This window comes from Crocodylus siamensis, chromosome 3 (genome assembly GCF_052110815.1).
Source record: "Crocodylus siamensis isolate JL-2025a chromosome 3, ASM5211081v1, whole genome shotgun sequence".
Lineage (NCBI taxonomy): Eukaryota > Metazoa > Chordata > Crocodylia > Crocodylidae > Crocodylus > Crocodylus siamensis.
In genome coordinates this window covers 149,937,811-149,956,343 of record NC_143397.1, presented here as the reverse complement: position 1 = coordinate 149,956,343, position 18,533 = coordinate 149,937,811, and the positions used below count along the sequence as shown (strand labels likewise).

At 39.2% G+C, this 18,533-nt stretch overlaps 1 protein-coding gene across 4 annotated transcripts in view; it reads left to right on the top strand.

Annotated features, from left to right (window-relative positions):
- The window catches only part of NFATC1 (nuclear factor of activated T cells 1), a 150,121-nt gene that overhangs the window by 103,905 nt on the left and 27,683 nt on the right, over positions 1 to 18,533 (top strand). For 3 of the 4 annotated variants that reach the window (XM_090039539.1, XM_090039536.1, XM_090039535.1), the window contains one exon: positions 6,394 to 7,080. In XM_090039539.1, the coding sequence (XP_089895665.1) occupies positions 6,394 to 7,080 (687 nt within the window). The remainder of the gene's footprint in view (positions 1 to 6,393; positions 7,081 to 18,533) is intronic. The other variant, XM_090039537.1, reaches the window with a different exon arrangement.

Genomic DNA, 18,533 nt, shown 5'->3' with positions numbered 1-18,533 from the left:
TCAAATTAAATTAGATGACATAATGAAAGAAGTCCAGCAGCCTATGGTGACATTGTCAAGCCACTGAAAAACAATTAGCAAAGATTGTTTTTTATCAGACTAATTTAGAACTTTGAACATTGTCATAATTTAATACATTAAATTAAGAAAATTTCAACATTATCAATAGATCCATCTTGTGTATTGCAAAATAGCAAATATTTAAAAATAATTAGCAATGCAAACTACACCAATATTTCTCTTTCATTTGCTGGTAAAGCCCCAGTTTTGCAAAGATTTGGGATTATGCAAGTAAGTAAAATTATTGCCAATTATTGTATGATGAAGCATCCTCTTTGCTATTTGCTTTTGTATAAACTCTGACCTCATTGCTGTAATTTATTATTGGCACATCCGACTATGGCAAATTTAGTCCTAATTTTTCATCCTAGTCAGCTAAGAGAGTCTGCAGTACTGAATATTATCTCTCCACCACAAAGCAACCCTGAGACAGACTGCTTGTTGGCATTTCATACTGCTGCATGAAATTAAAAAATAGTCCAATTCATGCTAAAAATGCTTGTAGATTCTAAACAGCTTCAGGCTTTTCCATTGTTTGTCACTTTTGCCCCAGTTTGTGGCAAGAACCAGTGTCTTGCGGCTGGGAGACTTTTAAAGAAGCCATTTGAGCTGATGATTGATTTAAAATATTTGACACGATCGTGTAAAATAACTTGCGTTAATACAATTTTCTGTTAAATGTTAGTTCTGAGGATATTAATCATATTTCTGGTATCCCATTGCTTTTTCCCCATATACAGTATGGGGAGTCTCATGTGTTGGTCATATGAAACAAACCAATATAAGAAACATATGCGTCCCAAAACTGAATGACAGATAAAATGGATAGGGACAAAAATTAGCTTTGAGGCAAATTGTATTTGCTGAGAGATGGATTTGAGAATGCAAACCCTTTATCTGGACTCAGGTAAGACAAACGTAAGACAAAAAGTTTGTGGGTAAGTGGTAACATTGCCCTCCTGCTGCTGGTGGCCTGCCATAGCTATTATAAAAACTTGCTGGACTGTTCTCTAGGCTCAAAGAAAATGGCTTTGTAATGCGGGCTGACATTTAAGAGGGCAAATCCTTACCTGGAGTAAATCAATGGAGCTCTGCCAATTTATACCACTTGATAGCCTGGTCTGAAAAGAACTGTAAGGAAAAAAGCATAAATTTTAGCCAACATATTAGACTCTTTTCAGCTCTGTTATGCAACAAAGCAAATTCTTGTAAATTGTTTGAGTACTGTTGTGGTTTCTAGGATAACAAACTAATGCCACAAACAGGATATTGAGTTAAAGTAATAAAACAAGATGTAGTGTGCAAAGAAAAAATGCTGTTAGTATTTGGAAGATGTGCATAAGATGTGCCTATTTCTTTGTGTCCTGTGTAATAATGAGCAAAGTAAGCATAAAACTCCACCTTTCTGATTCAGTAGCCTTTTAAATCAGCTTTGCACAGCTATAAATGTACTGAGAATTATCAAACAGCAAAGAGTCAAACCTATATTCTCATTCAAACTCCATTTGAAAAATATCAGCTGCTGAATGCTTTCAGCCTTCACTTATTCCACTTGATAGAGTTACATATGTTGGAGAAGCTGAGTTACATACTGCATAAATAAACTGCAGTATGTGGCTTAATGCAGCAATTTGTGGCATATCTGTCCTAGGCAAGTCATAATATAGTTCTACATTCCTGTAAAGTAGAGAGACAAAAAAAAATGTGAATATCAAAGGCTTTCTGTTGATACATTCAGCTTTGCAAATTTGATTTTTTAAGAAGACTCTTATTGGGTCTAATTCTTCAGACTTGTAATTTGTAAAGATATTTAAATTTGTGCAATATGGAGTAAAAATCAACCTACTGATTTTATAGGTATTTATACAATCATATTGTACATGTGTAAATTACTATTTTGTGTGCAAAAGCATTGAAGAATCAGCGGTGCATTCCTTAGCAATTTCACCATTAATGCCTTCTTTTGTTCTTCTTCCTCAGTATACCTGCACTAATAATGAGATCAACAGATAAACAAAATACGTAGTATTGAATACAAAGGACCTTTTTATTTTACTGGGAAAATAGCTTTAGGGAATGCAATAGATTTCATAGATTTCATAGAAAACAGTGGGGTCCCTCAAGGCTCTGTCCTGGGACCCATACTGTTCAACATCTTCATTAACGATGTGGACATTGGAGTCAGGAGTGGACTGGCCAAGTTCGCCGATGACACCAAACTTTGGGGCAAAGCATCCATGCCAGAAGATAGGCGGGTGATCCAGGCTGACCTGGACAAGCTCAGCAAATGGGCAGACGAGAACCTCATGGTGTTTAACACCGAAAAATGCAAGGTTCTCCACCTTGGGAGGAAAAACCTGCAGCACCCTTATAGGCTCGGCAGTGCTACGTTGGTTAGCACTACAGAAGAAAAAGACTTGGGGGTCATCATTGACCACAAGATGAACATGAGCCTGCAATGCGATGCTGCGGCTAGTAAAGCGACCAAAACTCTGGCTTGCATCCATAGATGCTTCTCGAGCAAATCCCGGGACATCATTCTCCCCTTGTACTCGGCCTTGGTGAGGCCACAGCTGGAGTACTGCGTCCAGTTTTGGGCTCCACAATTCAAAAAGGATGTGGAGAAGCTTAAGAGAGTCCAGAGGAGAGCCACGCGCAAGATCAGAGGTCAGGAAAACGGATCTTACGATGACAAGCTGAGAGCCATGGGACTCTTTAGCCTGGAAGAGCGTAGGCTCAGGGGTGATCTGATGGCCACCTATAAGTTTATCGGGGGTGACCACCAGGATCTGGGGGAACGTCTGTTCACCAAAGCGCCCCAAGGGATGATGAGGTTGAACGGTCACAAACTCCTGCAAAACCGTTTCAGGCTGGACATAAGGAAGAATTTCTTTATTGTCTGAGCCCCCAACGTCTGGAACAGTCTGCCAGCGGAGGTGGTTCAAGCACCTACATTGAACACCTTCAAGAGTAAATTGAATGCTTATCTTGCTGGGATCCTATGTCCCCAGCTGACTTCCTGCCCTTTGGGCAGGGGGCTGGACTCGATGATCTCCTGAGGTCCCTTCCAGCCCTAATGTCTATGAAAATAGCTTTAGGGAATGCAATAGACATGATTCAGTTGAGCTAGTTTAAACATGTCAAGCCAATGTTCTGGTAGCCATTATGTATGTGAAGACATTGTGTTACCCATCACATATGATAATTCAGAGAACAAGAATTGATGATAACTATAGCGGTGGAATTGCAGCAGCCAATCAATGTAAGTTGCTCTAGCTTGCTTTCTCAGGTAAGGGGATGGTAAGAAAAACAATAAACAGGAGGCTGCAACTTTATTTTGCATCTTCTTATATTTTTCTCTTCTATTGCTTTTGTTGCTTTAAACTCACTCTTCTGCCCCACCACATCCTGTAAGTTACAGCTCCTCTTCATTCTAGGCTGTAATTTACCAATGTCTTACTCCAGTTTTATACCATTGCACCTCTTCTACTAGACACAGTACTAGTACACCAGTAAGCCAGCCTGCCCCACAACTCCAGGTCAGTGTCATCATGGTGAATGGCATTAAGGCTGATGTAGAACTGGAATATTGTATAGTGAGTTGGGTCCTTGTTAAGGGATGAACCATTGGTTCCTGTCCCATCTGATGTGACAATACAAAACAACTGAAAAGGGACAGTCAAATATTTCCACTGCTATCACCCAGTACAGGAGAATCCTTGAATTGTGCAGAGCTGAGATAGTTGCTTTCAGGCCACTGCCTCTTACCTCCAGCATCTCCAAAAGGGAGTTAACCATGGTCAACTCTGCCAGGCGTCAGCTTGGTGTCACTGAGGATGGATGTTTGACTTACGGAAACACAGCTTTCATCACCATTACCTTACTTCTGAACATGGTCCTGATTGTGTTTATCCTTTTAAAAATGTTTTAAAGGTAGAAGCAAAGAAATACATATTGGTAAGCAGGGCAACAAAGGTATAAACTGTAAAAGGGATGAGAGAAATCAGCCTGCAATCCTGAAACAGTGGGGCATGTCTAAATGTGCACTTTAATGTGCAGTAGCCTGTTTTACTGCACATTAAAGCATCACATAAAAAAACCCTGCTATTATGCTAATGCACAGTAAAATAGGCCACTGTGCATTAAGCGGCACTTTAAAACTGTGTGCAGTTGTTACTGTGTATTAAGGCAGCCTAATGCGGATTTGTTTAGTACCTTACATTGGAGGTACTAAATTTACTGCACATAGGGGAAAGCGCCTTCATGCACGTGTAGACGTGCCCAGGGTCCCTTAGTACTTCTCCCCCATATGCGAGCTTGTCAACAGCCCCATCATAGGTTTTAATGAATGAGACACTCCAAGGACCATTGAACACTGAATTGTTAGTAGATGAGCCTGGAATTATTTAGCACAGGTGTTTCTATAGCTGTGATATATTGGAGAAATTGAATGTTCAACAACCATCATATTTCCAGCTGTGCCAGGGTTAATGTTAGTACAGTGGATCTACTGTTAAATATGTGAAAGTGTTTGCTGGTGCAGAACCTTGTTAAAAGTATTTTCTTACAGAATCTATGCTTCTATGTTTGCCTAGGTGTGTTTCTTCAGTCTAGCATTTCCACAAAGGGTATAATATAGTTTTTACAAAGCTGTCACTGAAATCCTGGAATATCCTCCCAGCAACCAAAAAGGTTGCTAGTCATTTTAACTAGTGTGCAGCACACGAGCAGGTGAAAATAGGATTATGAGGAATCTGATGACAGTCCATTATCCATAATACATTAATCTTGAGCAGCGCTTGTGCATCTGTTACATATTTAAGCATGTTTTTACTAGTGGCTCTAGAAATCTTGAAGCAAATGTTGCAAGGATCTATATGTAAAAGAACATAAAAGGAGCAAAGTTAACAAGGGAACAGGGAGTTATAAAATGAGGGTAGTGAAGTACAGTCACCAGAAGGACAAGTTGTGAGATTCTTAAAAAGTTTTACGTACTCTGCACATGTGTATGCGCACGCACACACACACACACACACACACACACGTTAAATTATTAAATGGACTAGGAGTGCTTGTGTGGAGTTGAAAACTCTCACACACCATGCTGTGAGCTGAATTGTGAGGTCAGATTACCCAAAAGTGTTTTATGGGTATCTTTTGTGCCATAGCGAGTCAGTTATATTTATACTCTACTGGGTATTGTCTGCTATTGCCATAAATTTCTAACAATGCCTCTGAGCTATGAATGTCTCTTCAGATCTTTCCTTGGGAAAGAAGATAAATACTAATATGCATCCAGACCCACAGATACTTGCATTAAAATTGAGTCTGGATAGAGCAAATATGTTTAAACAAACTCAGCTAAATCATGCAATGGCCAGCCTGGCCTTCCTAATTTACAGTATACCTGATTCAAAATGTGCCCCTCACCCCTTGCATTGCCATAGTGATAGTATTTAGAGAGAGACTTAAACCTTCGTTGTTGAAAGTCTACTGAAGTGAAAATTGACACATCACTTTTCATGAACTGTCAGTCTCAGAGATAGGAGGGCTTTCTCTCCATAATTGGTATAGCTTCTTTAGCATTGTTTTGGGTCATTAGATAGAGTAGGTATTTGTATGCAATATGAATTGGATTTATCTTGGTAGATGGAGTCTGAACTAAAGTACTGTAGGACCTGGATTGGCAGTTCAGATCCAGAAGTTGGATCAACTTGTTGAGTACTTTATGCTCTTTGGCTGCTTAGTAAGAAGCAGAGATTAAATACAGACGTGGAAAGGGTGGGGGGGTGAGGCAGGAATCATATTCCTGCTCTGTCAAGAGAAGTCTTATAATTAAAAACTTCTTGTACAGAGTAGGTTGTCATTTATATTTGCAATTTTATTTTTGCCGAACTCTAAAGGCCCCATCTCTACCTTTTCATGCACAAGTTTACCAAATGTACAGACATTTATCAAATAGGCCATCAGTAGCAGTAGAAATGCAGTAGTACATCCAAGTTAAAATTTTTGCTTTGATTGCTACAAATCCATGGAGCCCTTGGGTCCAAAGCTTCTACTGAAGCACAGCTATTTGCAAATAGATTTTTATAGCACATTAGTGCTGGAGGAGAGTCCAAAGAAAATAGTCCTTTTCAATATTAGAACCAGCTGTGACTTTCTTGTGCTGATGACTCATTCATTTTTTTTTATAGGGTGGGAGAACTAGGCAAAAGACACACAGAGTCTTATTCAAGACGTTGTTTGTTTTGCAAAGGGTATCCTAGCCACAAGCCAACTTGATCATACCAATGTGCAACTCATGTTTATTTAAAACTTTTTTTCTTTTAACAGTTCCAATTATAAAAACAGAACCCACTGATGACTATGAACCTGCTCAAACCTGTGGACCAATGAACCAAGGATTAAACCCTCTCTCTAAACCATACTACAGCCAACAGATCATGATGCCTCCTGATCCTGGTTCGTGCCTTGTGGCTGGCTTCACTTCCTGTCAGCAGAGAAACACTGTGATGTCATCCTCTCCTAACTCAAGCCCCAAGCTGCATGACCTTTCATCTTCTGCTTACAAGTGCATCACCACTCCAGGTCACGGTCACCTAGGACTTCAGCAGCCCGCTGGAGGTGTCCCCACCATACAGGAAGTGCCAAGGCCTATAGTTGTGCACCCAAGCTCTCCAGATCAGTCATCTCACATCATGCTGCAGCCGCAGGTGAGTCAACATCTGAGCAGTAGCTGTTCCCTTGGTTACCAACAAACACTCTATCCCAACAGTCCCTCTTCTCCAGTTCCGTCTGTTACCCAAGAGCCAACCTATTTGCAGTCCTGCAGTCCAACTCACTCATCCATAATGGGTCAGCAGCAGCACCAACTGCCGAAGGTTCAAAGAAATGAATCTCCAACAAACCAACCACTGTCATTGCCAGAGTTGCATGAGGACAGTAATCATAATTTGGCCCCTATTCCTGTAACCATCAAGAGAGAACCTGAGGAATTGGACCAGATGTACCTGGATGATGGTAAGTCTTCCACAGCTGTAGAGGTTTGCATTCAACCATATTGCTGTATCAGTGAGTTCTTTTACCTGCCTCCCCCTGCCCCCCTTAGGGATTCTGGTGGAAGAAAGTGCCAATTAACGGCCTGTGGAATGGTGCAGAATTTTGCTCTGATGTTTTTTGTATGGGGAAGAGTTCTGTAATTGTGTTTGCAATAACGAAGCTGTATTATTTAAGCATTAAATGCTGTTAGTCACTGTGGAGCTAGCTGCATGACCAATAGCTACATTGCAATAATCTTAAGCATATGGTCTTGGCTTATGCCTATGCCAGTGACCTGTGGAACTGCAGTGAAAACATATTTAACTTTGTCCCATACATAATGCAGTAAAACTTCACATCTACAAATCTGCTAACTGGAACTAAATGATAAACTGCTCTATTTCAGCTGAGAAAGTTCAAATGAAAACTAAAGCATGTTCTTCATCGTGGTTTTTCATCCTTGTGGTATCTGAAGTTAAGGCTACTTTTTCTTTAGTTCCTATTGTGTATATGTGACTGATTGTTCTAGCTTTTAAGATAGACACACGTTTGCACATACACGCACACGCACACACACAAAATGCATCACTGAAATGTTAAAATGCTGTGACGAACTTGTCAGACTTTGGTTTCCAAGGATTTATTAGCTGACTATAATAATATAGTGGAGTAATCTGGAAATCCATTATATGACCTCACTACTAAGTATTCCAGTAGTACATTGAATTTTCATCTTAGTGCAATATATGAATTCCCTTTCAATAGCCATTTAATTTTTATATAACTTGGTATGTTATTTAAAAAAGAAATGCTAGTGGAATGGCTGTACTGAAATGAATTGGTGCCAAGGAACATCTGAACATGATTGTCTTTGATTACAACAGAAGACAATTCATTGGACTATTTTCCTTTTAATTTAATCATTCTGTTTTAAACAGCATGATACTTACTGAATTAGGATAAAGAGCATGAACATTTTGGGTCTTGAATAACAGCAATTTGCTTTTCTCTTCTGGGAAAACGTCTTTCCTTAATAGAGTTCCTGATCAGTTACACGACAGACAGGTCTAAGGAATTTTCCTAATTAGGAAGTCAGTACGTTAGAGTTTTACATGGTTATTACACAACTTCCCTGCAGGTTTTTTTTTGTGTCAGGGACAGAATATTCTTCAATTTGACAAGACAGTCAAATTCTACTACATGCGTGCTTCTACAAGAAACAAGATTTAAGTCAATGCACACACGCAAAATGAAACAAAAATTGGAAAGCCTGATCAAATTAAGGACTTGATAGATGACAGATAAAGGCAGGACAAGGGACAGCTTCACAGCTAAAATTGACATATAATTGTTGGAGATTTATTCTGTATCTGTTGCCATCTGTCCATTCAGGATAGCAGCAAAAGCTCATGGTGCACCAAAAACCAGGCACTTCATGTCACATTACTCCTCTGTGATTCATCAACTGTTCTGTCCTATTAGTGTTTGATCCAGTGTATTCATTTTAAAAAGTAATAAAAAATGAGGACTGCTCTGCACAAGTGAGAAATAGGGAGCAGCAGAACTCCCTCATTGAAGGGGCAACACAGTAAGCTGTGTAATTGGTGCAGTTCGACAGGGAGAAGCAATTCCTACTGAAAGCATTCAGTTTGTTCTCTGCTGATGTCCACTGGAAGGCAGTGAATGAGGCTTAGGAGCCACAGGTACAAGGCTGCACAGATGTAACTAGCCAACCTCCCTTGAAATAAGGAGCCTGAGGTCACAGAGTCTGCTACAGTTTTAGCCTACCGTAATGTCATGAGGAGTTCTGCTGTAGCTGTTTATTCTGGAAAAGTATTTTATTTCCCTACCCCATGCTCATTTTCTCTTACACAGCATAAAAGATTGGGCCTAGTAATTACCTGAAGTCACTCATCACAGTGGTAATACAATTGAACTCAGATTTCAGTCTCTACCATATTGCATAAAGCCATTCTATGACCAGCCACGGAACTACAAACTGAGAAACAGCTCAGACTTGTATTCATAATAAAAGGAACTATATTCATCTCCTGATAGCATACTTTCAAGAACTTAGGATCACACTCTAAAGTGGTAGCATAATAATCCACATATATTTAAGAGACAGAGGCAATTGGCCAAACTGCGACAACATCTGAATCCCAGAAAGGTAACCCAAAAAACTGACAAACTTTTTTCTTTCTCCTATAATTAATGTTTCTCCCTCTTTCCCCATTTTTGTCTTTCCAGCTAATTTATGCTTCTTTTACTGACATTGGCAATTTTATTTTTTGTTATTATTTTTATGATCTTCTGCATGCCAGGACCAATAATAATGTTTTGGTATGTGCAATTGTATCTTACCTTCTTTTTAAAAAACAGATTCCAGCTTTACTATCATTCCTCTACTTGGATATTAAGGTAGTGATCAGGTGACACAAAGGGGACTTACTTCTTCCCTACCTGCTGCCTAACCATTTCATTACTTCCCAGTGTAGCAAATAAGTTCTGGGGAGATCTCTCAGTCAGAAGCCTGCCTGCCTGTCATTCCCATAGACCAGTTATTAAAGCATGGGATTTTGACCTACTGACACAGTTCAGAAAAGCATCCTGATCATTGAAGTGTTTGCCTTAGACTCTAACTTATTTGCCTCCCATTTAGATGTTACTCATTGCAGGTGACTGTGATACCCTTAGAAATGAATAACCCCAATAAATAATGCCTTATACCATGAATATTTCATTCAAGTCATAGGGGATACTTGTGGAGCAAGACACTAAGTTGGTGGAAGGAAGAGTGTACAGAGTGTTTCTGATTAAAAAGGGGGAGGAATCTTTGTTTATTTATCTATTTAATTTTTGCTTCATTACTGTTAAATTCAGCCACTGTCATTAGTTCTTGGTAGTTTATCAGCTGAAGTGTGGGGGTTTTTGTCAGTTAGTTTGTTTTTTGGGAGAAGAATGTAGGCCATTTTGTAGCCTGTAATACTACCATATTTACTCAAATATAAGACAAGGGTTTTTCCCCAATCAGCATGGGGGGGCAGGGGGAAGTCCCTCATCTTACATTTGCATATAAGAAAACCTCATTAAAGAAACTGTCTAAACTGCAGCCAAAAGCAACATATGCTCAGTAATGGAAACCAACTATGAAGTTGATTAAATGCAGCCAGCACTGAGCATGACTATAAAACACATGGCCCATATTGGGCAACCATACTCATGAGAACATTTTTGGGTTTTTTCCCCTTTTTTGGCCCTTAAATATAATTGGCAGGTTTCCCCTCCACAGGGAACTGGCACTGGGCCTGGGGAGTACTGGAATACCAGGCTGGAACCGAGAGGGCCCGAGCCAGAACTGACACTCTCCTATGGATGCCAGAAATGCTTGATCTCAGCTGAAAGTGCCAAAATAATAACAAATTTATAATTTTTCTATATATAGAATCTAGTTATAGGAGGTCAGCTTATATTCAGGGTCATCTTGTATTTAAGTAAATATGGTATTTGGATGATTAGACAGCAGAAGTCAAATTAAACCAAGGGGTTAAAAAGCTTTTACAATTTAGTTTTTCATAGATTACAGTAATTCTTTTGTTATAATTTGTTGAGTTTCAAATTTCAATTCTGACTACTTAAAACTGTTAAAGAGGAGACTGAGGGGGGATCTTGTGGCTGCCTACAACCTTATCAGGGGCCAGCAGCAGGGACTCGGGGAAAGTCTGTTCACCAGGGCCCCCCTTAGAGTCACCAGGAACAATGGTCAAGTAGGAAGAACTACTTCACGGTAAGGGTGGCCAAAGCCTGCAATAGGCTTCCCAGAGAAGTGGTGCTCTCACCTTCCCTGGAAATCTTCAAGAGGAGACTGGATAGGCACCTGGCTGGGGTCTTATGACCCCTGCCACCCCCAATGCTCCTTCCTGCCCATGGCAGGGGGTTGGACTAGATGATCTGTCTAGGTCCTTCCCGACTTATTGATTCTACGATTCTATGAAATATAATTAAACTATTTTTTCAACCTTAGCCTTAGAAAACAGTATAAAGCCATAGAAATAAGATCATTTCATGTACTATATTCCTTCCCTACTGCTTAAAAATTATTAACCAATTCTTCTTCAGTCCAATAGCATAATGATAAAATCTTAAAAGGAAAAAAAAAATCACAGCCAAAAGGCCCATTCAAGAAAAAAGTGTCAGAGACTTCACAAAGTCAATTAGGAACTTTGCTAGTGCTATTAATTTTACATGGGTGGCACTTGATACTGTAGCAATGAGCAGCAATACAAAACCCAAAGACAGACAGCAAGATAGCAAGCTGATGTGATTACAGAACAAATTATAAATCCAGCCCTACTTAGGCAGAGTAATATTTGGTGCAGACTTTTGCAAACTCATCTTTTTCTTGGTTTGATTTATAAATCTCTATTTCTAATATATATTAGAAATAAATACATAAATAAATCTTTGCCTGATATATATATATCAAGTAATGTTGGACCTGGTATAAACAGAAGTTTTTCAGTTTCAGCCTGTAGAATCAAAGCAGTCTTCATTCCTTTTGGTCTGGAGTAGGTCCAGACATAGACTACCTACACTACAGACTTCCCAGGGGAAAAAGATGTGTGTTTGTTTTATATAGATATATGCACCGTATATGATATTTTACTGTTCATGAAATAATGATAGTCAGCTAAAGTGATATAAAGTAAATACCCAAAGAGACTTCTATTTTGGCAAGCAAGTATTGCTCTTGGCAGCTTCATTTTAAACAAAAATCAATAGTAGCCACCTGGGATACCCATTACATTGATAAGTTTGTTTCAGAATGAGACCATATAGCTCAAAAATTGTCACACATTTGAAGCTCACCTTGTTAAATAATATCTGAAATGTTACAAATATATTATCAATATCAGCACGCTTCTGTCTCAGTTAGCAAAGTGCTTGCATTGGGTGTTTTGAGTTGAAGACTTTTATGGATGCCTGCTGCTTATATGACATTAGTAAGGGTTGGGCTTAATACTCAAGATGCTGCTTCTCTGGTGAAACAGAAAAAAAGTAGGAGGTGCTGACCAGTGTTTCTAAATAAAACAGGTAGCAATATCAAAAGCATTTTGCATGTGAGATGTTGCTGAGTGCTTGTGTACTCCATTAGCTTACAGATAGTCACTGTATAAGGAACATCTAACTTGGGGTCTAATTCAGAACCTAATTAAGTCAATAAAAAGCTTGCATATGAAAAGTGCCTTCCCAAGAAGATGTATTTCCCAAGAAGATCTTCCTATATTGGGTGAAAGAGAAAAGGAGAAGAAGCTATGAAAACCACTAGTGATATTCCCATTTAGACTGAATCTAGGGATAACTAGTGATGGGAGCTATGGGGAATCTTAAAATAGACAGCTTTCTGTTCCATTAAGTATTCCATAGGCTGCAGAATGGGGTGGGCTACCTGGGCCATGGCCCAACCAACTTTTAGCACATTAATTTATATAACACACAAATGCGCAACTGTCATTCTGGTTAAAACTGCATAGCTGGTTTTCTAACTGCATAGCCAGCCAAATTAACGTGCTAAAAGTTGGTCGAGCCATGGCCCAGGTGGTCCACCCTGTTCCACAGCCTATGAAGTATTCTAACAGTTTACTGATTTATCAGCAGTAGCAAGTTCAGTAGACAGCCAGGCAAAAGATTGTTGACAACAATGGCCACATTGAAGAGAACTGGGTCTCAGAACAGTAAGCCGAGCCATTAGATTTCAACTGTTCTCATTTTCAGGAGCCAGTGGAACTGACATGACACAAGCCAAAGAATCCACTAGTTTTAAGAACTGACTGAACTTTTGTTAATTCCTTAAACAAAATATTATCTCACTTGCTAAGTAAGGAAAGCTAAGCTACCTTTGTTTTACATTTTACATACTCCTTTTTGCTTATCCCTGTCAAGACTTTTGCTAAAATACTGCAAGAAAGCCCAGTTCACATTTGCTGACCAAAGTGGCTCATCTACATTTTCAAACTCTATAAACTTATTTTTTTTGGATGTTAGAAATAGCCTGTTGTGGCTACTGGCAGCTAAATACATGATCAAACAGCCTTTTGGGGGACTGGACAGTGTTTTAGCCAACCCCAAATTAGGGCAGGACAAAGGTGGTTTAAAATCACCTTGCCTTCTTCCCTTTCCCGTTCCTGTCTTATGTGCAGCCTAGGTGGAAAAGAGAATAGAAGTGTACATCTTTATTTCAGTATAACAGAGAAAGATCAGTTAGGCATTTTTATGCCAAGAAACATCATTCGGGTTATGACTGGCACTCCCACAAGCTATTACATTTTTTACCTGCAGCAGAATGACACTCAATTGCAAAATTATTTCCTGCCATTAAAAACATCAAAGAAATTACTTATCATTACAAATTAAAGTTATCTCAGCAAGCAAGAGGGAAACACATTGGTACCAACAGGAAAAGGCTCATGATTTATCTTCTCAATACACTTTGAGGCACCATTCATGCACTCAGTCCCAGTTTCTTTTTCATTAGTGCATATAACCCATAAAAACATGTTCGAACAAAAAATGAAAGAATCTTGTTTTTTAACAAAGGTGTGCTTGAGCTGCTAGGTTCAAGATCTCAACTTGCCCAAGTTTGCAGTGTTTGGATTTAGTGTCTTTGGATAATTCCTGGATTTAATGAAGTCAGTGGCAGAATTTCCACTTATATATTGGGTCAGGATTTCACAACTGGTTTTTAAAATTGTCTTCCATTACTTCTCCTTTGGTTCTGTTCCAGGTGTCAGCTTTGGAATAGCCATCATCTTTAAGCATTCATATCAGCAGCATTGAATATTAATTACTCCTACCTTTTTAGTAAAGGGCTATACTCGGTCTTGACGTGATTTGATTTAACTCAATGGATAGTGAGTTAAGAATGTATAGATCACAAACAGAAGAAAGGTCTGCATTTTTCAATATGCAGGCAACCACAGATGCTTCATCTTTTCAAAATAAATAGGCTTTTGCCACTATAATTGTCTCCACACAGCTGTGCATTTTATAGTAGTCTGCCCATGAATGCACTGATTTCAACATTTTTTTAATCTAAAAGGGTAAATTGGGAGCATTAAACTCCCAATAAGTAAGTAAAAGTGGCAAAACCACAGGTAAAGTATTACTGAAAGCTGCAACCTTGCCAGCCATTTCATTTTAAACATGGCTCTTTTAAAATAACTATTGCAGTAAAAGTCATAACTCATGGATGTAATATGAGCTATTGCTAATGTCATTCCCATGAATTGCTTACACTGTTGAACTGTTAGATGTCTGACAAGTCCATATATCTCCTATACAGTATATATGAAATTCTGTTGCCTCTAAACCATATGTTCATTTTTTTTTACTCCTATATATTTTTGAAGTGCACGTGGTTTGATGATATAGTTTATTTGAACAGGAACTATAGCAGACAGAATTATTCTTTTGCTGAAATGTATCCTTTTTCATACATCTCAGCTTTGTGATTAAAATGATTGGCTCTCAAAGCATTAAGTTTAGTCTGCTCCTGCCACAATTATGTCTTTGAAAACTTCTGAGTGCACTCTCTGATTTCCAGTAGTCCAGATGTCATTAGAACAACATGCAGGTAGTCTACAAAGTCCAGTAATACTGTCTACACTTCAGTCTGGACTGTGAGCTTTTCCTCTCCCCCTCTTGGCCTGGTTTAGCAGTGCTGGGAGAAAAAAAAATCTTTCCTCATGGAAAGTTTTACTAAACCTGGCCCCATGCCTGAGTCTAGACCCTCCTTATTTCTAATGATGATTGAAAGTGTACATGCTACCGTGATAAAACATGCTGAGTTGTTAACATTTAGGATGTAGGCTATTTGTGATGGGTAGGGGGAAAATAAAGGACTAATAATTCATTAGGGTCAGACCTCTAATGGACTTAAATGTCTGTGTTTGAGTGGTATGCTATTAAAGCAAACCACACACAGTCAGGGTACCAAGAGTGCCTTTTCACTACTCCTTGCAGTCTTCGTGTCTGGAATCTCCCTGAAGCCTCACTAAAAGAGAGCTTCAAAAACAATAAATGACAGGAACTGGTAGCCTTTCCTGACTCCATCCTGGCCTATGTGTTCAAATGCCCAGCAGAGCAAAACCTGTTGCTGGTCACCTTTTGGTTACTGCCTGCTGTGTTATATAATGGCAAACTGTGTTTTCCTTCCTTGAACATTAATGCTTAGCCTTGCAATGTGGTCTTTCAGTGTCTGAGTTGTCAAGGGTGCTGAGACCTCCCCCTTGCCCAGTGATGACTATGGATGCTAACTACGTAACATCATTTTTGAGGGGTGAGGATCAGCAGCTGACAGAAGAGGTGTCACCCAGTAATAACTTGCAATGCTCTGACATCCTGGAGTATATTTAGTGTTTAAAAGCCAGCATTTGCATTTAGTGTGCCTATGCATGAAACATGTCATCCGTAGTCATTAAGTATATAAGATGTGTGATTTTGTGTCTTTTCAGACTAAATGCCATTTTCACTCTGCAGCCCTGGTTCTCCCTGTGCAATTAAACGGGAAAATCACACCTCACTTCCACATCTTACTCATTCTCTCATCTCCATAATAATAAATACTGGTAATGCTATTTGAAATAGGAAGGGTTATTTGTTTTTTGGGTTTTTTTGGTGGGGATGAGAGCAAAGGAACAGTTCTTCTCCAGTTTTCCTTGGTGAACTGAGGAGATGGGCTATGTTTGAGCTTCAGTAACATTTACATATGCTTATAAGTCTGGTATAGCGCCAAAGAAAATCTGTGGCTTGCAGAAGCAAAGGCCTTCTTGAGAACACTTTGTTCAGATGTTAGCATTCATTTCTGGAATGAGATTTGTTTGAAATTTTTCCGAGGAGGGTTACTGTTGAGTTGTTCAGAGTGCGCTGATCAGAGGTCACTATCACATGGGCCATTTAAACACTCAGCACCCTACTGCCATGAATCCCTCACCACAGAAACTGTCACAGACATTGTTTTTAAAAGATGTGTTTTTCCAAAGTGGAATAACCAAGCATTGACAAAAAAATCCCTGCTGTGTCCAGCAAGAGTTATATTTAGCGAACACAAAGTCCATCCTGAAAACCCTTATGCACCTGAGGAACTTTATGCTCATGGGTAGTCTCATTGATTTCAGGTACGGTGAATTTTGCAAAGAGCTAGCAAGCTATAATGTTACTAGTCTGCTAAGCAGCAAAAAGTCTGCTCCTGCTCGCACTTAAGTCAATAGCATAATTCCCTTTGGGTTCATTGAGAGTAGGACCAGGCACAGTGTTAGTTAGCATGCATAATAGCCACATTCATTGAAATCTAGCTGTTGATAGACAATCAAAGACTGGAATCTCTTCTGAGAGAATTGTGTGCAGCAGAGTTGATTGTTTCATCTACATCTGCTTGACAACTGTGTTTTTTCGGTCAGAGCTCTGGTCCACTGGTCCTTTCCTCCTTTGCACCAGACTGGGCAGCAGCTTGAGTATGAATGGTCCTGAATATTCTGCTTGATAGGATGACTTGTTTTTTCTTTGCTCAGAGCTTTCTTAGGGACTGTAATTGTGTTGCCATGAAAGGGAGGAGCAGACTTTGTGCTGTCAGGAGGTTTATCACAAATAGCAACCTCCAGTTTAATGAGAATTATTCCTTTCTTTCTCCTCAGCTGGGAAAGGCAATCTGAGCTTAATATTGTAAATACCTGCTCATGAGCAATGTGCTGGGGAAGCAGTGTGCTGTCTTTCTTTTCCTCTTTGACAAAATTAGCTGATGGCGTTTCAGGCTGAAGAGTCTACCCAACACTGCTTGGATAAAAGAAACAGACTCTTGGAGCAGGGCAGGCCTGTTTAGTATTTTGTTGCTGTTGTTTTTAATTTTCCTCAGTTTAAGGACATAGCAAGAGGCAAGGGATATAGAAGTACTATGTTTACAGTCACAAATGTTCAGATACTGTGAAATACAGGTTGTTGGATGCAAAAGCTTATCATTAATGGATCATATCCAGCAGTCTTTACTGGGAGATGAACTCAGACTCCTTTCTTCCCTGGGCAAGCAGTGTCAATAAAGTCCCTCTCCACAGTCCCTTTCACTTTCCTCTTGTGCAGTAAAACCAGAATCATTTCACTGAATGCTGTCCTCATTGAATGACAGAGGCCTCAGGATTTAATGCTGGTTTTATGCGCTGGTTTTATGTGGTCAAACTCCTCTAGAAGCTGGATTTCTGTGAAAGCTTTGAGTAAAGATTTGCAAAATGTGGTCTGGTTGACTGTATTATGTCCCCTTTTGCAACCCTTCAGATTTCCTTGGGGAGGTGACACAGATGTAATTGATATTAGGATGTGACCCACTTTTGACTCATTAAAAGATATAATTTTCCCCCAGTTTTTTCAAAGAATTTCATAATTATCAAATAAAATAGCACATGCAAAAGACTAAAAGAGAGAGCAGGAAAACACTAGTATTTGTTTCCCTCTGAGGCATGTGAAATATGCATTAGAAAACGAAACTAAAAATTATTCTGTCATATTCACTTGCTGTCAGGAACTTTTCTCTTACTGTTTTGGGTGGCAGTGTCTGTGTTTCTTATCCATAACTGACTCTCTGGAAAACTGACACCTACTGAATAGGGCTTTTTGGAAGTATGAGGTCAAGTGGGGAACCCTGTATTCTGTATCTTCTTCTACATGTAAATTATTCCCAAACTGAGCTATGGGATTGCAATTCTGAAATCTGGTTTAGATCTCTGAGAACTTTCTAGCCAGCTATTCTTATGGAAAATATAAGCAACTGTAAAGATTATTACTTTACGAATATTAATTAGCTTTTTTCAACCTTACACCATAATCACTAAGCCCCACAGCATTCCAAGATTTAAACTTAGACTAAACTATTTGCTTCTACCTCTGAGTGTCTGGATTATCCATTAATAACTGAGGCAAACTTTTCCGTCAGCTCAGCAAATGTTCTACTGCCCAAGATCTTGTAGGTTTGATGTTGATTGCACATTAGATTAAACTGGTGCACTTCACTCAGTAGAGTGAAACCAGTGTCAAACTAGAGTTTAGGGTTAGCCCAGGTAGCTTTAGGCAGCAGAAATATCAGAATGTTCAGAATCTAGCACTCTGATTGCCCGGAAGAAGCCTAAGTGTTTCAGAATTATTTAAATACTTTGGTAGGTGTTGTCATATGCTGGGGTGTCCTTAATTTCTGCAAAAAGGCCTAATGACTCTGGTAATAGCATCTTTCACTCAAACACTATTCAAAGTTTTTCCTTGAAAGGGGACTTCTGAGAGGCTGCAAGTTATTGAGACATGCAGAGTAGCAGAACCCACCCAAACTTCTCCATTTCTATAAAAATCTGTCAGAATTATTATGTTATTGCACATAAAGCGTCAGGGACTAAGTATAG